This window comes from Alternaria conjuncta (genome assembly GCF_024043145.1).
Source record: "Alternaria conjuncta strain BMP 0040 chromosome Unknown scaffold_32, whole genome shotgun sequence".
In the NCBI taxonomy this organism is placed as follows: Eukaryota; Fungi; Ascomycota; class Dothideomycetes; order Pleosporales; family Pleosporaceae; genus Alternaria; species Alternaria conjuncta.
The window spans coordinates 33,774-54,273 of record NW_026250121.1 but is presented as its reverse complement, the minus strand read 5'-3'; the positions used below and the strand labels follow the sequence as shown (position 1 = coordinate 54,273).

The window sequence follows — 20,500 nt, the reverse complement described above, 5'->3', positions numbered from 1 at the left end:
GATTGTCTGCTAAGGACGCATAGTGAACAAAGACTTCAACATACATAGCAAGTGAGCCAGCATCCTCTTCATCGCAAGAGCAGGCTCAACGTATTGCGCACCCCAATATTCTTGCACAACAACTATCAATAGCTCCATCGTATACTCGCCATGGCAGACGAACGATCACCAGTTGCAGGGTTTTCGCACCAGGAGAACAACGGTTTCCTTCGTGTTGCTCCTACGCCAGACATGCCAGTAGACAAGCTACAGCGAACAAGTGCACAGCCTCCACCACCATCGAAAACCGGAAAAAGACCATTCGGAGGCGGCGAAATACTCGGAGAGCCTCTCATAAAACGATCTCGGGTGGATGAGAACGATGAAGCAAGGCGTTCCAAAGAGCGCAGACCAAGAGAACTAGACCCAGCGATGCTAACCAAGCACTTCACCATGGCCAACAAGAAAGAAATAGAAGAAGTAAAAGCACGTATCGCGACCGCAACGCCATCGAATCCAACTGGCATCCCGCCTCGCTCCACGCGTCACGCAGAGCCCGTGCCACTATCGATGACGACCGGAAAACCAATGGTATCGAAGTCATTGCGCGACGCACCTCCCCTTCCCAGAGACACGCCGTCTAAAGAACGCCGAGACGCCATGGCACCACCACCCAGAGAGAACACATCGAAGCCCCGTCAAGATCCCTCCGCTTACCAGCAAAAAAGAACGGCTGGCGCACATCGATCCACACCAACACCAACACCAGGTACAAAAGCCAACCCCATATCCTTCAGTTCCGGCCTGCACGCACTAGACCGCGAGTTTCGCTCTGGGTCAGGCTATTACTCCGAGCAGCAAGACGACGACGACGCACTCTCTCTTCTGTCATACTTATCCTTGAGTGAAGGACCGCGGGGGCCTGGTGCACGTCGGGGGCTAGGACAGGATGGTGCAGAGAAACGCTATGGGAAAGACTGTGACCACTACCAGCCGCCCCGCCGTACCACAAGGTCTGAGGAGAGGAGGAGGCGGGGGGCGTTGGATAGTGGGGAATTGGAGAGGATGGCGAGGAGACACCGGACGATGGGGATGGGGGGGAGTTGTGATGTTTCTCCGAGGTCAGGGGATGGGAGTAGGAGTCGCAGTCGCAGCCGTAGTCGGAGTAGGAGTAGGAGTCGGTCGAGGTCGTTGGTGAAGAGAGATGATAGATACAGAGGAGAAGGAGATCGTGCAGAAAAGCCACGGGGACGCTCTGCAAGGCTTGATCGCGCTTCATCGCGACGGCCCCCACCGGTGTCGCAACGGCCGCGTGAACAAAGTCCACCGCCTTCTGGGCAGGTCAGGAGGGAGGAGGGGGTGAGGAAGAGGCGAGAGCGTAGTCGTGGTGCAGACCGGCAGCGTAGTCGGGGGCGGGAAAGAAGTCCAGAGCGAAAACGAAGTAGACAACGTCATCGCAGCGCTTCACATGGCCGTGGTAAAGATTGCAGGCGTAGTCGAGATCGCCGTCACAGTCGAGACCGCCGTCATAGTCGAGACCGTCGCCCCAGTCCACACCATCACCACAAAAAACGCCGCAGCCGCAGCCACAGTCCCAAACCCTCCCAACCCTCCAAGCAACCCCGTTCAAACCCCCCACACCCACCACCTTCGCCTCCCTCCCCTTCTGACTCCTTCTTCGGCGCGGATGAAATACCCGAACCCCACGAGAGTCTCGGTGTGGACGAAGGCGAATACACACAAGAGCAGGAAATGGCGTTGTTTGATCTGGCCGTCACTGTGTATGTGCAGAGGGAGAGGGTGGCGGAGCTCATGTTGAATCGGACGAGGTTGCAGTTTGATTTGGATAATAGGAGGAAGAGGGAGGAGGGGGGTGGGGATGGGGATGGGGATGGTATTGGGGGTGAAGGGGAAGGAGAGAAGGATGGGGATGGTGATGGGGATGGGGAGAAGGATGGGGACGGTGACGGGGAAAGGGAGAAGCATGGAGGGGATGGAGCTGGGAAGGGTAATAAGGAGAGGAGTAGTAGAGAGAGGGGTAGTAAGGAGAAGGACGGTGGAGGGAGCAAGGAACGTTCATAAAGTGCATCCTATTCCGCTTACGGTAGTGGCCAGGTAGATGTATGATGGTGGCTCTATACTGCTAGACGGCGTGAATTCAAGCCTTGGTTGGGTATAATCATTCATGAGTCATGTGTCCTCCTCCACATACTTTCTTTGCTCATGTTATCTCATCTCTTATTCGCCCAAGGTGCTTTCGTACCCTCTTGTGCATTTCCCGTATCCGCGGAGTTTCCCTTTGCCCATGGTGCTGCAGTACGACTGCCCGGTGGCGGCGGTGCAGGCGTTCGACTCGCCCAGGGTGCTTTCGTAGGTTGATTCGGACCACTGGGTACGCCCGCATCTGCACCTCTGGCATTAGCCCAGGGCGCAGCAGTCGCAGCTGGCATGCCACCACCCGGCGCTCTAGTACCGGCACCAGCCCCTGCAGTAGCCCACGGCGCAGCGGTCCCCACCATACCGCCAGGCACACCTCTGGTTGGCATGCCAGTCGCTGGCTCAGCCATCGGGTCTCTTAACGCGGGCTGCGGTCTTGCAGTTGGTGCCGTGTTAGAAGGGGTACTTGACTTTGGCTGACTGGCTGTGTGGACGCTTGCTTGAATGGCCTTGGCGTTCGGATCGGCAGAGAAGGAGAACAGCGAGCCGAAGGGGAAGTGCTGAACCACAGGGAACTTGGATAGTACTTCTGCGTTGTACATTTTGATCATTCCCTGATGTTGGGGTCAGTCGATGCACGCAATCAAGGGTGTCGCAGTACTCACCTTGTTTATCTTGGCCCATCCTGCCTTGACGCCGGAGACATCGTAGAGAATGTTGCTGTGTTCCCAGAATGGACCCTTTTTCACGTCGTAGATGAAGCCAATGGCACTGAAGTACATATTCCGGTTTCGCTCGCGGGCGACTGCGGGTGCTTTTGCTACGTCGCCTGGGTGGGGAGCGGATGGCAATGAGCCTTCTGCTGCCACGTCTGCTGGTGTGTTGATGGCTGGGGAGAGTTGCGCGCTGCCGAATATATATGGTACAAAAGAATGATCGTCTAGTCCCCATACACCATGTGATCCGGCTGGTTCAAGGGTGTATGTCAAGATAAGTCGGCGAATCAATTCGAGGTACGGTTCGATGACCCCAAGTACAATGCCGCGTTCTTGCTCACCGTCCTGCGACGCGGGAAAAGCTCCGAGTTTCCAGAGACAGCCGAGGAAAGCGAGGAAACTCAGTTCGTGACCTGAACCGTAGTCTAGGCGCTGAGAGCTTCCAAAACTGCCGATGAGATACGCTTCCAACTCGGTCTTGGCTGAGACGTCGGATGAGGATTTGAAGGACAGTACTTCTTCCGGCAGATACTGATCCAACAGTCCAGGGACTCGTTCTCTGACGATATCGTACCACGTCCTGAAGCTCACGTTTCCGAAACGACGCGGTCCGGGATCTGGTGGCGCTTCATCCATTATCGATTGGAGGGTATTGATAAGCTTGGCGAGGCTCTGCACAGCGGGTGGATGGGGCACATCCGGGTCATGCAACTTCCACTCTTTCGCCGCTTCTGTGCTGTTCTTATCTTCGCTCTTGATCTTCCGTGGTATCATGGCCGTGTTGAGCTGGAAGATGAAAGTCATGATATCGGCATAGGCTCTGCTAGCCAAGAAGAAAGTGACGTCGTCGCCATCGTGGATGCGTTTCGCAGGGACTTGGAAACTGTGCGATGCATCTCTACTCAGTACTTCGAGTACAGGTGCTTTGGATGGATTTGAGGACATGGCGGGGTATGTGATGTGGTGGTTGTTTGGGGGTTAGTGGGCAGGGACGATCTCATGTGATAGCGTGTTTCGGGGATGGGCCCACTCTTTCGCGCCTTGACAGCGTTGGATGCTTTTGGCCGCGGGAATGACTTCACTCTCCCCCCACATCGCCGTCATCGCTCGGATACCTTCATTAGCACGGATGCGCTAGTATTATTGACGCTCACTATATGGCGCGGCTTAAGGATGCGCCCAAGCAGGCAGGTACGTGGTGTCGCAGCTGCCGTCGAGCTGGCGGGTAGACGCGCGAAGCTCTCCAACATGCCCACCAGCTTCCATCCGAGCTTATATAAGCTGACACCCATAATACAGCTCCAAGGCCCTCCTCGCCCTCCTCAGACGACAATGCTGCAACCCAACAGCTCCTCGCAGAGTCCAACTCTCCAAGCGCAAACCCACCCTCTTCGTCGGCAGTCCTCGGCGCCAACCTCCTCAATGCAGCGCGTCCCGGAAAGCTCAAACGAGTCAGCATACTGCCCGAAGGGGCCAGACAGAACCTCGCGATACGGGGTGACCCATACGAGATTGAGTTGAGCCCTGAGAAGGGTCGATACGCGTTGCCGGAAAAGGTCAATCATAAGCCTTTGAAGATCAATAGGAAGAGGAAGGAGAAAAAGAAGCCAGCCAAGAAGAAGGTGCAGGCCACTGTGGAGACAGTCGAGGAACGAAGTGACGTCCCTGCGCCTTCGTCAGAGCTCCCGGTGCACAATGACGCTCGGCCGCAAGTGGATGAAGATGAGCGGGTGGAGGATTTGGCAGTAGCAGAACCCGAAATACGTTCCTCGCCGCCGGAGCTCGCACCGCCGGAATACACCCCATCTAAAGCCGCCCCGCCCATACGCGACACCGGCGTGGTCGATCCCACTGGTACGACAAGCCTAGATGGAGAACCTGCTGGTGCACAGGACGACAGTAGCAGGACACGACGAACGTTGAAACGGAAGTCAGAGTCGGACCACAACGAGGAACAGACCTCCAAGTTTCCGAGGAAACAAAGGCGGACGACTGGCGAATCGAGCGCATCGAGAAAGAGTCACCCACAAGTACGCATACCGGTCCGGCGCAGCTCGCAACAGCAGGACGTAGCCACTGCGACCGGACATGACGATGTTCAAAGCACGCGAGAAGGCGCCGAACGGACTTACGCGCAGAGAGAGGAGTTTCTCCTAAGACTTATTAATGGTCCTGCACGAAAATTGAAGCCTCGGAAGAACCGTACCAACGGCACTGCTGAGTCTAGCCAGCAGCTACCAGCTAACGAGAGAGGATTGCAAAAGCGCGCAGAGCCGCCCAAGCAAGCTCCGGAAGTTGCTGATGTTCCAGAAACTGAGCACGCGCCTGTTATTGACGCGTTCGGGGACGATTCATCCGACGACGAGGCTAGTAGCGTCGCTGAGGAAGCTGACAATATAACGCGCCCTGCAGGAAGGCCTGGGAACATCGACGCCGTCTTTGAGTTCCTCAACCTAGAGGTACGGCCAGGAAAGTGCCGGACCAAGCTGGCTACCACCATCAGACGCGCATGTAAGACATACAGAGCCCACCTTCAGGAAGGTGACCTCTCCTTGGACACTGTCGTCGATGAAGCCGACGATTTACGAGGAGCGCTCGGACAGATCAGTATCGATATCGAAAAGAAGGACCAGCGCGCCTTCAAACGAGATGCTTATCGTCATGTCTTCCGGGCTCTTACATTGTATCTCGAATCATTGTATACGTGGCTACAGGACAATGGCGGTGAAGTGACCGAGTCTCTGGAGGCTATGAAGGTTCTATCACCCCTGATGGACCGGATACTGGCTTTCAAAGACAGCATTACTGAGTGGAATGTTTCTGTGCCTCAACGCTCCAAGAGCGATCGGCTCATCAAGGACGTTGATATTGGTCTCATTGCTCACCTCCGACAAGTTGCTAAGACGTATCGCGGACATCTTAGTAGACTCAAGGCCAGGGAGGAACATCGCAAGATCCAAGAAGACTTCGAGCGCAGAATGCAAGAAAGAGAGGAGGAGGAGAACCGCAAACTCGAACTTGAGGAAGCGCGAACGCAGCGGTGGAAACGTTGGCAAGCTCTGCACATCGTGCGCCTGACGTGCGAGCCCGATGCGCGCAGAAGAAGCAAGCTGGCTATCACAAGACTCGAAGACCTGGAGGAGAGAGACGCTAACGGCGTTGTCTTTGAGCGATTGCCAGTATTCACATCTCGCTCCGCGCCGCCGCATCGTCAAGCATCGGCGTTGAGCAATAAGCCGGAGTGGACCGAACGGGAAGAGACTGCTCTGCTCGAAGGTTTAAGACATCTTGCTGGTACGTTGAAAGTCACTGCTCACGGCTCATCGTCATCATACTAATGTGTACCCTAGGTCCTCAGGTCTTCGAGAAGATATTCACAACGTATTGCCAGCCCGACTCATCTCATCCACTTAGCGGCCATTTGCGCGATCGCAGCGTCGCGGAGATTGTCACAAAAGCAGCACAGTTCCGGTCAGATTTCCAGAAATTATTTCAAAATAACGGCTGGGAGATCGAGGAATGGATTACGAAGATACCAGTATTGCCGTAAGTGCGGGTTACTTGGATGCTTTGATCCACCTCTGCTCCACAAGCGATTCTGACCCTTTCCTGCTTGGCGAAAAGAGGCGTTTTATCAAGTTGCGCTATTTGTTGCTTGTCTCTCTATGATACCCCTCGTGTGCTACATTTCTTTGATGCCAATGCAAACAGCATCGTTGGCGCCTATGTCTCCACCAGCCCTGATAGTGGCCGTCCATCTACCACATCCCCCTGTGCTCCATATTCAACATTACCACACAATATCGCACCCGATACTATGCGATAAGTACAGTTGCCACTGCATATCTAGTGAAAGCACGGGTCTACCCTTACCCTCGTGGGGTACGTGGCCAGATCACTGGCCGTGAATGACAATTACGCGAATGCTCAACCGCCCACCGGTAGACATAGACTTTGGTACTGGTAATCTGCCTCCACTTCTCCACTCGCTATCGCACACCTATACACGAAGCGCAATATTCAACCTGGATCAATTTTCACCTTGGAGTTCAGTGCACGCGCCTCTGCACCGCCCATAGTCGTAAAGTCGCACTCTCACTTTAAAATTCCTTGCACACCCTTTCTCCCTCCTGACTACTCAACCCGCCTCTCACTTTCAAAGAACCAACCGCGACCAAACACCTCACCTTGAATTCCCCAAATTCAAGTCAACAATCTCGACCACACACGCAATACTTACTACAACACAACATCACCATCCCACAATGTCTCCCCCCACTGCGGCTTCTTCGCCCTTCTCCCACGCAGCCAGCCTCGCCCACTACGAAACCAAGAACTCGTTCGAGCTCATGGTCATGGCGAAGCTGCGTTGCATTTCTGATGCGGGTGAGAACCAGGAGATTATCGCGCGGCTGATGGCGCAGGATAGGGAGAATGGGACGTGGCCTGGGAAGTACGAGGAGTCTGGGGCGGCTGCTGCGATGAAGACTGATGGAGTGGCTGAGAAGGAGGATGGGGAAGAGGTGGTTGTGGTGCCGGTCGAGAGAGTCTTGGGGAAGGAAGAGAGGACGCCTGAGGCTGGAGTTGGGGGTGCGGGAAGGGCGGATCACGTGCCTGTTGCGATTGTCTCCGGAGATAGACGCGCGAGGACTGCGACTGCCAGCACCACTGCGACTAGCACGAGGAGCAGAAGTCCGATAATCCCCCTGTCACAACTGGCACAAGAGTGGGATCAGGATTGGGGCGCACCTTTCGCTTTTCCCCTCGCCGCCACCACCGGCTCGAAACCCCAAGCGAAGCCCCAAGCCAAACCCGCAACTCCCACCGAGTCTGTCTCCAGTGGCTCAAAGTCACCCGCCACTCCCACCTCTCCCGTCTCGCAAACCTCTCCTGTCTCACAAGCTTCTCGCCCGTCCCTGGCAACTCCTGCCTCGTCCCCTCCAACCATCCCGGCTTCGTTGAAGTCGAATCCGTATAACCTTCTCATGAGCGATGAGCAGGACGATGAAGAAAAAGAGGACGAAGAAGAAGAAGAAGAGGAGGAAAGCGAGAACGAGGGGCTAATCATCCCCCTGAAGATGTACACGGAGAAGGCCAGGGCTGCCGCCGAGTCTACAAGGGCTGAGGTCACGGATGCGGCAACGTCCAGTAAGAATACTGCCGCCGCTCCTACGGGGCAGCCTGAGAATCTCCCGGCTCCCGATTCGTTGGCCAGTTCCGAGCCGTCTGAGGTTATGTCGGCGTCTGGGGGAGGTGGGATTCCTGAGGCTCCTGTTGTTGTCAGGGACTTTGGTGCTATGATCTCGCCCGAGTCCTCGTCATCGCGGTCACTGTCGCCCGAAGAGGCAGCCCACAAGGCCGACGTAGCTGCCTTCTACAACATGCCTCCCCTCTCGCCCGTCCGACCAGCGACATCAACGAAGAACGCGCCCGTACAGGTCTTCGTCAGCGCTCCTCCATCGCCGCCGTCATCGCCACCACAGTATACTCATACCGTCCCGTCCTCTCCCGTGCCCACCAAAACGACTCACCAGCCGCGTAACGAGAAGCGCAAACAAGACCAGGCTGTCGTGTCGACGAATATGTGGGACGCGCTGGCGACTGACGATACCGGTGATGCTGATGACACCGCTTCTACTCCTGTTGCTGTTGACACCGATGATGAGCGTGATGGCGATAGCGACGTAGAGACCACTCCTGTCCCAGGGACGCAGAAAAAGAAGAACAGGAGGCGCGGAAAGAAGGGTGGGAAGAAAGTGCAGGCGATGAAGCAGAAGGTGGATCAGGCTGTGGAGGTTCCTGTTGTTGTTGCGCCTGTTCTCCAGCGGTCGGTGGCGATGACGGCGAAGGTGGGGAAGAAGATGGAGATGTCGCATGCGCTGGGTGTCGCGGCTATTGTTATGGTTCTTGTTGCGCTTTTGGGGGTACGGGTTATTGGGTAGACATGAGTGCACGCCATTTCTCGTGAGCTTTAGCGGCATTACTTGGAGTATTGGGGTATCTACCAAGACACGGTATTTTGCGACGTATTCTGGGGTTCTGGTTGTGTTAGCATAGTAATTTTAGACACTCCTCATGATCGTTTGTGTGCGCTTTGTTGCTACGAGCGGCTTCACGCCACTTCATCCGAGTCGAATCAAAATCGGAACTCATCATCCAACTCCTACCGCTCCGCATGGTGAGCTCCTAGAACTGTGTCTCGAGGCTTCTGTGAATGCGAACGCGAACATGTACTTGCGTCGAATGCGACGGAATGGAAGTAAGAAGCCCATCACCGTATCCACCTGGGCGGTGTAAGCTTAATCAAGCGCGCGTAGCCAGGAAATCCTGTCTCGTGTTGCGCGAATAATCAGAAAAGGGTGAGGATTCTAAACGTAAAGTCTTCCGTTCCTGGACTCGCCCTGGACGACATGGCTACGGCTGAATGGAATGCACTAGCACCACACGTCGTGGCCCTTTTGCGGTCATTTGAACTGCCGTGGACACCCTCAAGGCCGTCACCAAGCAGTCATCCCACAGGTTCCGCAAGCCATCGCGAGCTACGCGCGACAACGCCTGCATCACAACCAGCAAAGCCCACGAGCATACCATGTGAAATAACACCCCCACCGTGCAAGCGATCGCGCACCTGCATACACGCAAATCAACCAACCAATAACAAGCTTTCACGCAGCGGGAGGGGTCCGCGCTAGTCCGCAGCCAGAAGCTTGTAAAGCACCGCCTTCCCACAACCACGACATCATCACAATGCGCGAATTATCCCCCCCTTGGCGCACGCCGGCGAAGCAAGTAAAATGTAGCCCATCCTACTTTCACGTGCGGTTTCGTCGCCGCAATAGGCAAAACCAGGCCCACGATGGCAGTGGCTGAGCAACACCGCTGATCGCGAGATAAATCCCTCATACAATTATTTCGCTGGGCCTTTGTACCCAGGCCGTATTGCGCTGTAGCTCACGTGTTTTCTGGGTGATTCTGCAGTTCCTCTTCTTCTCCTTCTTATTCCATTCCCAATACACTGGTAACTTTCTGTACTCTCGACTTTGAACACGAAAGAGTTATTTTCTTCCTTTCGCTTACTTCGCCCTTGCGCTTTCGTTGCGTTACTGCACGTAGCGATAATCCCTCAGTGTGTCACTGCGGACTGAGCGCATAGCGACAAAGGCAATATGTGGAAGCCGCCAATCAACTTCATTACGCTGCATTGTAAGTTGCAGACGGTTCCGTCTGATCCGGGAGCGGCATGGCTAACGGGGTGTAGATGCATACATTCTCAGTTTCGGGATTCTGGCCCTGATCATCATCTATCCCTATGGCAATCTCTCGGCTATCGATGCGTACTACTTTGGTGTCAGCGCGTCGACGGAATCTGGCTTGAACCCGTATGTTTGGGTTGATGTACTGGGATGGATGCCGTGCTGACAGTGCGTTAGTGTTGATGTCAAGGCTCTCAAGACATATCAGCAGATCTTTGTTTACATCACGCCTATCGTTACAAATCTGGGCTTCATCAACGTACTCGTCGTCGTTGTGCGACTACGCTGGTTCAAGCAGAAGCTCAAGGGCATTGGTATGTTAGATGTCGCTCTAAGCCTGCAGCTGAAGCTAACCCTCAATAGCGGCGGCACACAGTAGACCCAAAAGCTTGCAGCTGTCTATGAGTCGGGCTCAAACAATCGACAATACCGCCGATACACGAAAGATCGAGGAGGGTCTCACCGGCGAGACCACAGTCTCGGAAAAGCAGCCTGTTGCCACTGCAGATGAGTCAAACGACCAACCGTTCGCTCCTGCTCCTCGCATCACATTCGCCCCAGATCCTCGACCTCATGTCAACGAAAAGGGCGCTTTGTATGTCCCTGGTCCACGAGAACGCGATAATGGCGAACATATCACTTCGCTGTCAGATGGTAAGCTCGCTCGGATCTTCGTGAAGGCATGCCTAACATGATCGCTACAGACGAAGACGAAGACGAAGATGAAGACCGCATCAAGCCCGTCGCAGAGTCGAGCAACCCACTGCGTCGCCTGCGGTCAGAGACAAGAAGTATGAACACGCGTACCATGAGCAAGGCTACCTCCGTAGACCGCGCTGTATCCTCCATCTTCGTCCTTGGAAGTACCGCAAGCGGCGCCCGTCGTAGCGAAGACAAGCCGGCACGCAGGACGCCCACCATCGATCTGAGCTCCATGACCCGGGAAGAATTGGGAGGTGTTGAGTACCGCGCGCTGCAGGTCCTGCTCAAGGTTACTATTGGTATGTAGAAAGAGCGATGTGTCTGGCGCACTCATGCTGACTGTCATTCCAGGATACTTTGTCGGCCTACACACCCTCGGAGTCGTTTGCTTACTCCCATGGATCCACACCGCACCAGCCAAGTATCAAGACTACCTCGCATCACAGGGTCAAGATAAGACGTGGTGGTATGCTTCACCTCCTCCCCTACCGCATCGCTATCTCTAACATCTCCCAGGGCGTTCTACTCCGCCCAAACCATGGTCGACAACCTCGGCCTAACCCTCACACCCGATAGCATGGTAACCTTCCGCGACGCCACCTGGCCCATGCTAGTAATGTCCTTCCTCGCCTTCGCCGGCAACACATTCTACCCCGTCTTCCTACGCCTGCTCATCTGGTCCATCTACAAAATCGCACCCGCCGCTTCTTCCCTCAAAGAATCCCTGCGCTTCCTCCTCGACCACCCGCGCCGATGCTACACCCTCCTCTTCCCCAGCACCGCCACCTGGATCCTCGCCTCCATCCTCTTTGCCCTAAACTTCATCGACACCCTCCTAATCATCGTCCTCGATCTGGACAACCCCGAAGTAAACAGCCTACCAGTCGGTCCCCGCATCCTCGCCGCCATCTTCCAATCCGCATCTTCGCGCCACACCGGTACCGCGACTTTCAACCTCGCAGCCGTCAATCCAGCCGTTCAGTTCAGTCTGCTAGTCATGATGTACATCTCCATCTACCCCATCGCCATCAGCATACGTATGAGCGAGAGCTACGAGGAGAAATCCGTGGGGCTCTACGCCGGAGATGAGAATCTCGATGAGCAGAAGGGAGGCAAGACGTACCTGATTAGCCACATGCGGAACCAACTCAGTTTCGATTTGTGGTATATCTTCCTGGGGGTTTTCATGATTTGTATTGCGGAGAGTGATAGGATTATGAGTCAGGAGGATTATGTAAGTTGGTCAGATCCGCGAAGCGGGTTTCTTGGTTGTTGGGAACGGTATACTAACGATGTGAACAGGCTTTCAACGTCTTCGCCATCTTCTTCGAAGTCGTATCTGCGTACGGTAACGTCGGTCTTTCACTCGGTCACCCGTCGAATCTCACGTCGCTGTCTGGCCACTTCAACACGTTTGGCAAAGTGGTGATTTGCTTCATGATGCTGCGGGGTAGACATCGCGGTCTGCCTTATGCGCTTGATCGGGCGATCAATTTGCCTCATGACCTCATTACGGAGGATGGACAGGAGGACAAGTATAGAGATGAGGATGCCACGACTGCTGGGGGTGTTAGTGGGAGTGCGAGTGAAAGTGAGGGGAGGGAGAGGAAGATGATGAAGAGTTTTACGCAGTAAAAGCGACGTGGACATTTTCATATAGAGGGGATTGAGTGGGCTTGTTGTAGAGAATAGACCACGATGCATTTGATAAGCATATTCACAGGAGTCGCCCGAATTGAGATGTGAGGTTTACGTTTGACTGATGATACTTTGACCGCATATAGCTGACTATCTTATCACAGAACTACAAAGCAACGATACGGTGAAGTACGAAGGAGCTAATACAAGCCCAACCCACCTATCTTTTAGATAAGACATATGAGAAAGAAAGACGAGGGTCTACGAGGATTTCGCATCGACAGCCGCTTCCCGCTCACAAAAGCCTACCAGTTCATCCAATCAAACCCCCCATTCTGAAAGTTACTCCCCATCTGCGGCCTCCGCTGAGTCCCCAGATGCGCTCCATACTCACCATCGCTACCCATCCGGCGCGGCGCCTCGCGGCCCTCACTCCCACGCACTGCGCTACTACGATACAAACCGCCACCACCGTAACCACCAGAAGTAGATGGCCGCTCGTACCCACGATCAATACTAAAGCTAGTTTGTTGAGGCTCGCGGAAACTAGACGCGTACGACGGTGTGGCGTATGAAGAGGAAGTGCGGGAGGAAGAAGAGGAAGTGCTGGGCCTACCCATGCTGGCGAGGAGACGACGAGTAGTTGAGGGTTGCTCGAAACGAGATGAACCTAGAGGGCTGACGGAGCGATGGTCGTCGTATGAATGCTTGTTAGTGTATGCGCGGGGCCGCTCGGAAGCGCGCATTGGGCTGAGGTCGCGGTACTGGTACCGGCTATCGTAGGGGTCGCGCTGGGATGCAGCGCGGCTGAGTCTAGAACTACCGGTTGTCTCACGGCGAGGTTGGCTGGTGTAGTCGCCGTAAGGCTGGGAGAAGGGCTCGGTCATTCGGCTTGAGCTGGAGGAGCCGTAGGCGTAGGGGTCACGGCTGGAGGATGAGTAGTCGGAGCGGCGCGTGGAACGGCTGGAGCTAAAAGGGTTGTCTCCGCCGAAGAAGGATCCGAAGGGCATGTTGGTTGGTGTGTTTAGTGTTGCCTGGTTTGTTGTGCTGTTGGAATGGCGGGATGAAGACTGTGTTGGTCTCCAAGCTGAATTTGTATGTGTGTGTGCGAGATGTTGATGTAATGCCGTCGACTAGGGGCCAGATTGGGAACTCTTTTAAACACTTCGATCCGTCGCCAGTCGTGACGAGACAGTGCGAATGAGACCATGGTGTTGATGAACGATATACTGGGTCAGCATGTAGTGTCGGAGAACGTGCGGCGAAGTGCTAGATCGATGTGTGGTGTGAGTGTATGTTACTGAAGTATTGTGAATGAAGGGTGTATATAGTGAATTGACGGCGGGGATGAAGCAGTACCGGCGTGAAGACGCGGTTATGTACTAGAAGGCCAGAGAAGCTGTCTCAGCGATAGAGTATTGACTGGGTAGTTGCGCATCGGATCAGTCTTTTGTTTCGCAAGGTTGTGGTAAATCATCCATAGAATACAAGACGCGATCTATCCTCGCACGTCGACCTAGGAAAACACGAAATAGGTCTGCACCCTATATTGACATTGAAACATGCAAAGTAGGTGACCTGACGTCAACGTAGGCTCCAGACCTGTTCAGTGTACCATAAAAGAAGACCATCGACCCCGATAGTCTTGATGAGCGATAAATAAAGCTAGCAGAAATACTAGACTTCGTATCAGTGACAGCCTCTCGACTCTGCAATGTATCGTTCTCACCTAAAAGAGCAATAACCGCCATGATACCGAATGATCGACCGGAGTGGGGTTGAGAGATGTCTGCTTTTGTTTCGACGGGCAAGCAAGACGATTTTACGCCGCTTTCACTTCGAATCTCGGCGGCACTGTCAATCCTCTGGAGCGATCCGGATGTCTTGCCCGAAGCTGGGTTGTCGTCGGACAAGCTCTCCTTAGCGCCTGCCTGGGCCGTTGCAGTTAGGTCTGCGGCTTTCTCGTTGCTAGCAAATTCTAGATGCGCCTGTTCAATGAGTCCAAGAACTTCCGTCTCGTTCTCGAGATTCCACAACTTCACCAGCTTCTCCAATGAACCCCTCCCAGGGGAACGATTGATTAAGATATCGCTAGCTGTTCCAGCTTTGGGCAGCCCGATATATTCCACCAGTGCATGCTTACCCTGCACCTTAACCGCCAAACATATTTGTGTCTCTCCCATAACCATGTTGCTGCTGACCGACACTTCCGTGGTGTGGACACCCTTTTCTTTGTATCGCTTCAGGAATAGTACGATCAGCTGACCTATGGCACGAGACCACGATGGCTCACTATGCCGCGTGGAGCACGCACAATTCATGAGGAGTCTAGGCCACAAGAAAAGTGCGGAAGGTGAGGCGTTGTCGTACAAGAGTAGCTCGAAGCAGATCACGATTGTCTTGAGATCTTCAGTTCTTTCGATCTTTGACAGGCTGTGAATCAAGCAATGTAGAACGATACCAGCCAGCTGATCCGACAGGGGTGGTTCGTGAGACCTTGTGATCCGCCAGACTATGTATGCGGCGTTACCAAGCCAGGCCGAAATTGAAACCGGAGTAGTGAGCGGGATTCTCACATGGGTCATCCAAGCTTCGAAAGAACCATTCGTTTCTTGAGCTTTCAAGACAAAGAATTCATAATCGATGTCCAGAACATATTGCCTAGAAGGGGGGAGTTTGTTCTCCAGCCAACCTGGGAATTTTCGTGAGACCGCAGCCTCCAATCCCACGAGGAATTCGAAGTGCAACCTGTCTTTGCCAGCGCGGAACCGCAGATCCATGAGATTACCGTACAAATATGACCAGTACAGCGGTTCGATCAGAGAACAAGGCGTGGCTTCAAACTCTGCCAAATGCAATTGAGAGATGGCTTCGATAACATCGAATCCGGCTAGTTGGTCCGTCGTGGTTTCAAGAACCGCCGGGCGTTCAAGGAACTCAACAATAGTTCGATGAACGAATAGGATGCATCTCGACCCGGCTGGCTTAGAAGTGTTGGGGTACGTTTCGTGATTTTTGGGCCACTTGTCCCTGTCCCAACGATTGGTACGCCCGTCGTGCAAGACATCTTTTACTTTGTGGACTTCAGGCGTGGGCCGATCCTCGACTAGTCCCTTACAATAGCCTTGTAGCAGTGTGCGAGCTTTTTTTATCTGCGATTCGTACCATGTATGCGGGTCGAATCCGTCCTGGGTGCTCAGCTTGGGTGATGTAGAAGGTTCCTTCATTGCTAATTGTCCATATGCCTGATATGCGTCTATGTGTAGACAAGACAGTAGTGACAGCCTGTGTGGTAAATTCTCGTGTTCCTGTACCATAGCAAAGATCTGATACGCTCTTTTTCGCTGCGATTTCTGTATGGATTTGAGAAGGTGCTCGAACAATTCTTCCAGCTCGGAAGGCAGCGTCGCCAACTCCTCCTCGAAAGACGATGTGTCGCGACCATCTTCCAAAGCTTGGCGGAGTTGCTTGATGACGAGAACAACCCAGAGAAATATACCGTCCGATCTGTCGACGATGTCGTGTGTGAGGCGCTCCCGAACGGCGGCTTCATGTATAGATCCGAGCTTGGACCGTGTGAAACACTCCATGTCGTGCCTAGTCAGTTCCTGTAACCGGATCCTTGGGCCATCGGCGAATGCGTTCACGAACACATTATGTTCTCGACTGGATACGCATAGCTTGATGGTGTTCGGTGAAGTTTGGACCCAAGAGCGAAGTGCGTCGACCATGTACCTATCAACGCGCTGGGGAGAATCTTCAAACTCGTCCAAGGCATCGATGAAGAAACAGAACCGATAAGATCTCTGAACAGCCTCGTCATTAAGGAGAGCTAACAGGGCATCGAGAGGAGTTTTTTGTAGAGGCATCGGGATTATGGACTCGTTGAACCTGTCGTTCTCCGTCATGCGCGCCCAGGCACCTGGGAACGCGATCTTGATCAATTCGGGATTGGCCTCCAAAAGATCAAAAAGAAGTGTTCGCATCATTCCATTGAATGACTTCTGTAACGACTGTTTTCCAGGTTTCCAGAAAAAGTGGTTGATCACGACAAGTTTCGCTTCACCTACAAATCGTCAGCTTACCACTGTCTCGATTTTGAGTGATTACAAACCTGCCCACTTTGAGAGTTGCTTTTGTGTCTCAGGATGATCGAACAGGAATTTCATGAGTGTGGACTTCCCGGATCCTAGCTTCCCAGCGACATGAAATATACCACGGCCTCTGGAAAGCCATGATAAATAAAGCTCACGTGCGTTGCTTGCCAGAGTAGTGTCATCTACCTCGGCATTTGGGTCCACAATCCATCGAAACGTATCGCAATGCTCCTCTTGTATGGTTTCGGCCCTTGTCCGCATCTCATCGAAGGCGAGTGAAAACAAAATATTATGTGCTGCTTTTCCTTCTAAAGTCAATCTGGTCAGTCCCAGAAGGGTTTTAATCTGATCTTGGGCCTCGACACTCAGTGAAGCAACACATGTACCTTGACGGAGTCGTTTCATCTGCTGTTCCATCGTTCTCAGCATACCATCGTTCGTATGCGCAAGCGTTGCAAGAGCGTGAAGTTGCCCTTGCACTTCCAAACTGTTGTCATATCAGAAAATGATCTTAACACCGATGTCTCAATGTTGACTAACCTGGTCAATTTGCTGAACTGTAGATGCAGCTGGTCACGGCATTTTGCTAGCTTGTCCTCGAGTTCTCTCATTTCGTCCTTGTACTTGATAGTTCTAATTGCTGATCGAATCGAACGAAGGGTTGAGTTCGGCTTGCTGGGGGCAATCTTCTTCAGAAGGCGGAGGATCTGGTCTGACAACTCGTGACATTCTTGAGCTAACCGACGGAGGGCCTTTTCGTCGTCGCTTCTCGCCTTCGTGGTGGGTGGGTCCAGCCTCGACGTGAGATCGCGCATCTCGATGGTAACTTCTTCCAAGCTCTTGTTCTCCACCGTCATGCCGCTGGCAGAGTCGCGCATTTCCTTCGCAGAGCCGATAAGCTTTGCGCCGAGGTCGAGGAATTGAACGATATTGGCAATCAAGCCAATCGCTGTCAAGGCTTCCATGGTGGATGGTGTGCGAAATCCAGGGTTCCATGTGTGAGGCCAAAATCTGAGCTGGAACGGAATATTAGGGAGCAACCCAGTCTCCAACTCCGGGACAAAAGGCTACAGCTCTGGTGAGCTGAGAGTACACAGTGGGTGTCAAGACTCGAAGACACTTGGAACGGGAACTGGAAGGCGCGCAACGCAACCCCTCATTGTACCACCCATGGCGAAGCTGTGCCGCAACCATGCAGACATCCAATGTGAGCGCGTCGATCAGCGCTGTCGTCCAATCTATGCACGGTAATGGAGGCTGTGTAGGAGAAACCTGTATGGTGACGCATACGAAAAGTGAGTGGAGGGGTTAAAGTGAGTGCAGGCTGCAGGTGGAACGGGAAGGTACCACCCACTAGCTTGCGTGGGGTCGCAACATCACTGTGCTGTTCTGCCTGTAAATTGCCTTGAACCATCACAATAACCATGCGGTTATGACCAGGTCTCGAGTGAAGAACATAGGGCGAAAACCCTCTAGTTCGATACGGCCGCTCCTTGCGCATGTACATGATCTACACGATCTACACGTTTCCAGTGTCCTCACCTATCGCACCTCTGGTATCTTCCTGAGCACAATCAGGTAGCCGGCGGCGTAACCAGCCCATCGCACTCCTTCGCTTCCACCTGGGTATCATCCTCCTTCTCTATCCGTCTCGACTTCGCACCGATCGCACCGCCAGGGTGGTTCGTCCTAAACACAGCCTTTGTCTCATCTTGATGTAGCGCCTCCGCGACAGTCAACGCCAGCATATCGCCCACAGCAATGGTGACAGTGGTGCTGGTCGTCGGCGCGCAGACGCCAAACGAGACCTCCTCCAACTCATGTATGGGCGCAGGCAGCAGTATGGAGTTCGGCCGGTCGTCGAGCAGCGGGCAGTCTGAGGGTTTCGTATGCGATGTGATGGCGAGGATGGGCGTGTGGGGAGGTATGTGTTCGAGGAGGGCCATGAGCTCTGCTGTCTTGCCAGAGTAGGAGATGAACATGATTGCGTCGTTCTACTTCTAGTCAGTACATTTCTCATCTTTGGGGCTTTGGGATGAAACCCACCTTCCTGATGTCACCGAGATCCCCGTGCAGTGCCTCAGCAGCATGCATGAAGGAGCTCGCTATGCCTAGACTCTTCATCGTCGCGACCATCTTGCGCCCCACCAAGCCGCTTTTGCCCACTCCGCATATTATGAGTTTACCGCCAGTCTGGCTGGTCTTCGTAATGACTTCGACAGCCTGGAGGAGACCATCGCGCGCCACATGGTCGGACTCATAGAGAAAAGTGACCTGCGAGAGCGCGGTGGCAGCAGTCGAAAGAACGTGGACGGCGCGCGAGAGCAGACGCGATCCTTCAGAGTCGCTTGCGGCTAACGGCGGGGTAAGAGGTTGGGTATCAGAACCCGCTCGTTTTCTCTTGAGTGATGCTGGCGGGGACGATGTGCGTGATAGTGGAGAGGTCTCAAATGTCGCGGTCATGTTGGTGTGAAATGTGGAAGATCGGCGGACGTGACGTGAACGCAGGGTCAACTGCTGCTGTATATCAACAGGGCCCTGGCGATCTATGCGACAGGTCTACACATGCGCGATCTAGATTAGTCTTCCTCGGGCAGCATCGGAGGCGGATCCCAGTTTAGTAGGCGTAATACACTTATCGATGTAGCAGCGCGACGCGACACAACCACCAGACGGAGTTGCAACAAGCCCTGGAGGGCCTGATAGCCCCTCCATGATGACAATTCGTCCCATGCCGGCTCGAAACAGGCTTCAGGCCTCGTCCGCTTACTCGGAACATACCAGAAGGCCGAGGGCGCGAGCCAGACCAGTAGTCTAATGGTGATAAAGAAAAATGGATGGCGATATCTACGCTAGAGATGACATGCATGCAGCATGGGCCCGCGACTAGTCCGGAAGCAAAGATAGCCGTTGTCATCAGTCGAGACCAACCATCAAACCACGTTTCTGTCACTGTAGCGTCTGATCGCGAGGAATAGTCGTCCATGTTTAAGGTAGGGAACTGCATACGTGCGTAGACGGCAAACCACTAGGTCCCGCTATGCTGAGGGCGGAGCGCCCGCTGCTTCGGTGAGTTTTGCCCGCCGAGCCCCCATACAAACCAGCCCCTCCTCCACCCCGTCAAGCTTTGTCATGCCCAATTCCTTCCTGTACAGCGCTTGCGCTTGCTCGCCGCCGGTCAAGAGGACCATCCACCGGAGGTTTTCCATTCCGGCGCAGATCTCGCGACAGCATGCGATGAGCCACTTGCCGAGTCCTTGGCCCTGGTGTTCGGGGACGAGGTAGACGTCTGTGAGGTAGGCGAGCGTCGTGTAGTCGGTAATGCAGCGCGCCATCCCAATAGGCTTCTTGATGCCGTCCGAAACAGAGTATACACCGAGAGTGAGACTGTTGTCAAGCATGGTCGACAAGTCCGTGAAAGAGAGCGGTTTCGCCCAAAACATCGCGTCTGTCGCGTAGGCTTCCTGGACGAAGGTGTACGGAAGGAGCGACCGGTCGGAGGATATGAGGTAGGTGCCCGAAGCGACAGTGCGCTTCCATTGGAAGGTTTTTGAGTCCATCTTGTGCTTGGATTGATGATTTAGAGTGTGTGGTTGCAGATGTTGGCGAGCAGCTTCCCAAATTACCTTTTGAGTCAACAGGTCCTGTGTTCGGAGATATTCGCGACCCCTCGCGCCCTAGACGCCGACACCACCCAACCACCATGCGACAACGCGACGACTTCACCTCCATTCTCCGTGCTGAACCTGGAACATATGGCATGCGCAAATGGATGCCGCGATGCAAAAGCGAGGAGGTAGTCACCGCGACTGCCGTGTTCAAATGGCGGCACTTATATGAGGAAGGTGCATACATGCGCGTACACCGTCGAGATCATGAGAACAAGTAGTTGATTGCACGCTACATATAGCATACGCCCGTTCAATTGCGCTTACCCAGTCACTTGCAGTAAGTTGCG

The 20,500-nt window shown here is 54.0% G+C and overlaps 9 protein-coding genes across 9 annotated transcripts; 4 read left to right on the top strand and 5 right to left on the bottom strand.

Annotated features, from left to right (window-relative positions):
* Nucleotides 1-150: 150 nt before the first annotated feature.
* Nucleotides 151-998, top strand: J4E85_011231 (uncharacterized protein; the record flags this gene model as incomplete). The annotated part of the gene is given in 2 exon segments (XM_051475434.1): nucleotides 151-958; nucleotides 973-998. The coding sequence occupies 2 exon segments, from the start codon at nucleotides 151-153 to the stop codon at nucleotides 996-998; spliced, it is 834 nt and encodes a 277-aa protein (XP_051320722.1).
* Nucleotides 999-2,210: 1,212 nt separating this feature from the next.
* RRD1 (Serine/threonine-protein phosphatase 2A activator 1) lies at nucleotides 2,211-3,797 on the bottom strand (the record flags this gene model as incomplete). Its single annotated transcript, XM_051475433.1, has 2 exons — nucleotides 2,211-2,750; nucleotides 2,802-3,797. The coding sequence occupies 2 exons, from the start codon at nucleotides 3,795-3,797 to the stop codon at nucleotides 2,211-2,213; spliced, it is 1,536 nt and encodes a 511-aa protein (XP_051320721.1).
* A 212-nt stretch (nucleotides 3,798-4,009) lies between these two features.
* Nucleotides 4,010-6,402, top strand: J4E85_011229 (uncharacterized protein; the record flags this gene model as incomplete). Its single annotated transcript, XM_051475432.1, has 3 exons — nucleotides 4,010-4,043; nucleotides 4,152-6,146; nucleotides 6,203-6,402. The coding sequence occupies 3 exons, from the start codon at nucleotides 4,010-4,012 to the stop codon at nucleotides 6,400-6,402; spliced, it is 2,229 nt and encodes a 742-aa protein (XP_051320720.1).
* Nucleotides 6,403-7,117: 715 nt separating this feature from the next.
* On the top strand, nucleotides 7,118-8,794 carry J4E85_011228 (uncharacterized protein; the record flags this gene model as incomplete). Its single annotated transcript, XM_051475431.1, has 1 exon — nucleotides 7,118-8,794. The coding sequence occupies one exon, from the start codon at nucleotides 7,118-7,120 to the stop codon at nucleotides 8,792-8,794; it is 1,677 nt and encodes a 558-aa protein (XP_051320719.1).
* Nucleotides 8,795-10,018: 1,224 nt separating this feature from the next.
* On the top strand, nucleotides 10,019-12,442 carry J4E85_011227 (uncharacterized protein; the record flags this gene model as incomplete). Its single annotated transcript, XM_051475430.1, has 8 exons — nucleotides 10,019-10,055; nucleotides 10,111-10,231; nucleotides 10,283-10,419; nucleotides 10,469-10,759; nucleotides 10,816-11,106; nucleotides 11,159-11,273; nucleotides 11,324-12,041; nucleotides 12,110-12,442. 8 exons carry the CDS (start codon nucleotides 10,019-10,021, stop codon nucleotides 12,440-12,442), a joined length of 2,043 nt encoding a protein of 680 aa, XP_051320718.1.
* A 3,232-nt stretch (nucleotides 12,443-15,674) lies between these two features.
* Nucleotides 15,675-16,614, bottom strand: J4E85_011226 (uncharacterized protein; the record flags this gene model as incomplete). Its single annotated transcript, XM_051475429.1, has 3 exons — nucleotides 15,675-15,701; nucleotides 15,760-16,511; nucleotides 16,560-16,614. The coding sequence occupies 3 exons, from the start codon at nucleotides 16,612-16,614 to the stop codon at nucleotides 15,675-15,677; spliced, it is 834 nt and encodes a 277-aa protein (XP_051320717.1).
* A 350-nt stretch (nucleotides 16,615-16,964) lies between these two features.
* Nucleotides 16,965-17,507, bottom strand: J4E85_011225 (uncharacterized protein; the record flags this gene model as incomplete). Its single annotated transcript, XM_051475428.1, is given in 2 exon segments — nucleotides 16,965-17,082; nucleotides 17,101-17,507. 2 exon segments carry the CDS (start codon nucleotides 17,505-17,507, stop codon nucleotides 16,965-16,967), a joined length of 525 nt encoding a protein of 174 aa, XP_051320716.1.
* A 609-nt stretch (nucleotides 17,508-18,116) lies between these two features.
* J4E85_011224 (uncharacterized protein) lies at nucleotides 18,117-19,005 on the bottom strand (the record flags this gene model as incomplete). Its single annotated transcript, XM_051475427.1, has 2 exons — nucleotides 18,117-18,536; nucleotides 18,589-19,005. 2 exons carry the CDS (start codon nucleotides 19,003-19,005, stop codon nucleotides 18,117-18,119), a joined length of 837 nt encoding a protein of 278 aa, XP_051320715.1.
* A 575-nt stretch (nucleotides 19,006-19,580) lies between these two features.
* Nucleotides 19,581-20,102, bottom strand: J4E85_011223 (uncharacterized protein; the record flags this gene model as incomplete). The annotated part of the gene is made up of 1 exon (XM_051475426.1): nucleotides 19,581-20,102. The coding sequence occupies one exon, from the start codon at nucleotides 20,100-20,102 to the stop codon at nucleotides 19,581-19,583; it is 522 nt and encodes a 173-aa protein (XP_051320714.1).
* Between the last annotated feature and the right edge of the window lie 398 nt (nucleotides 20,103-20,500).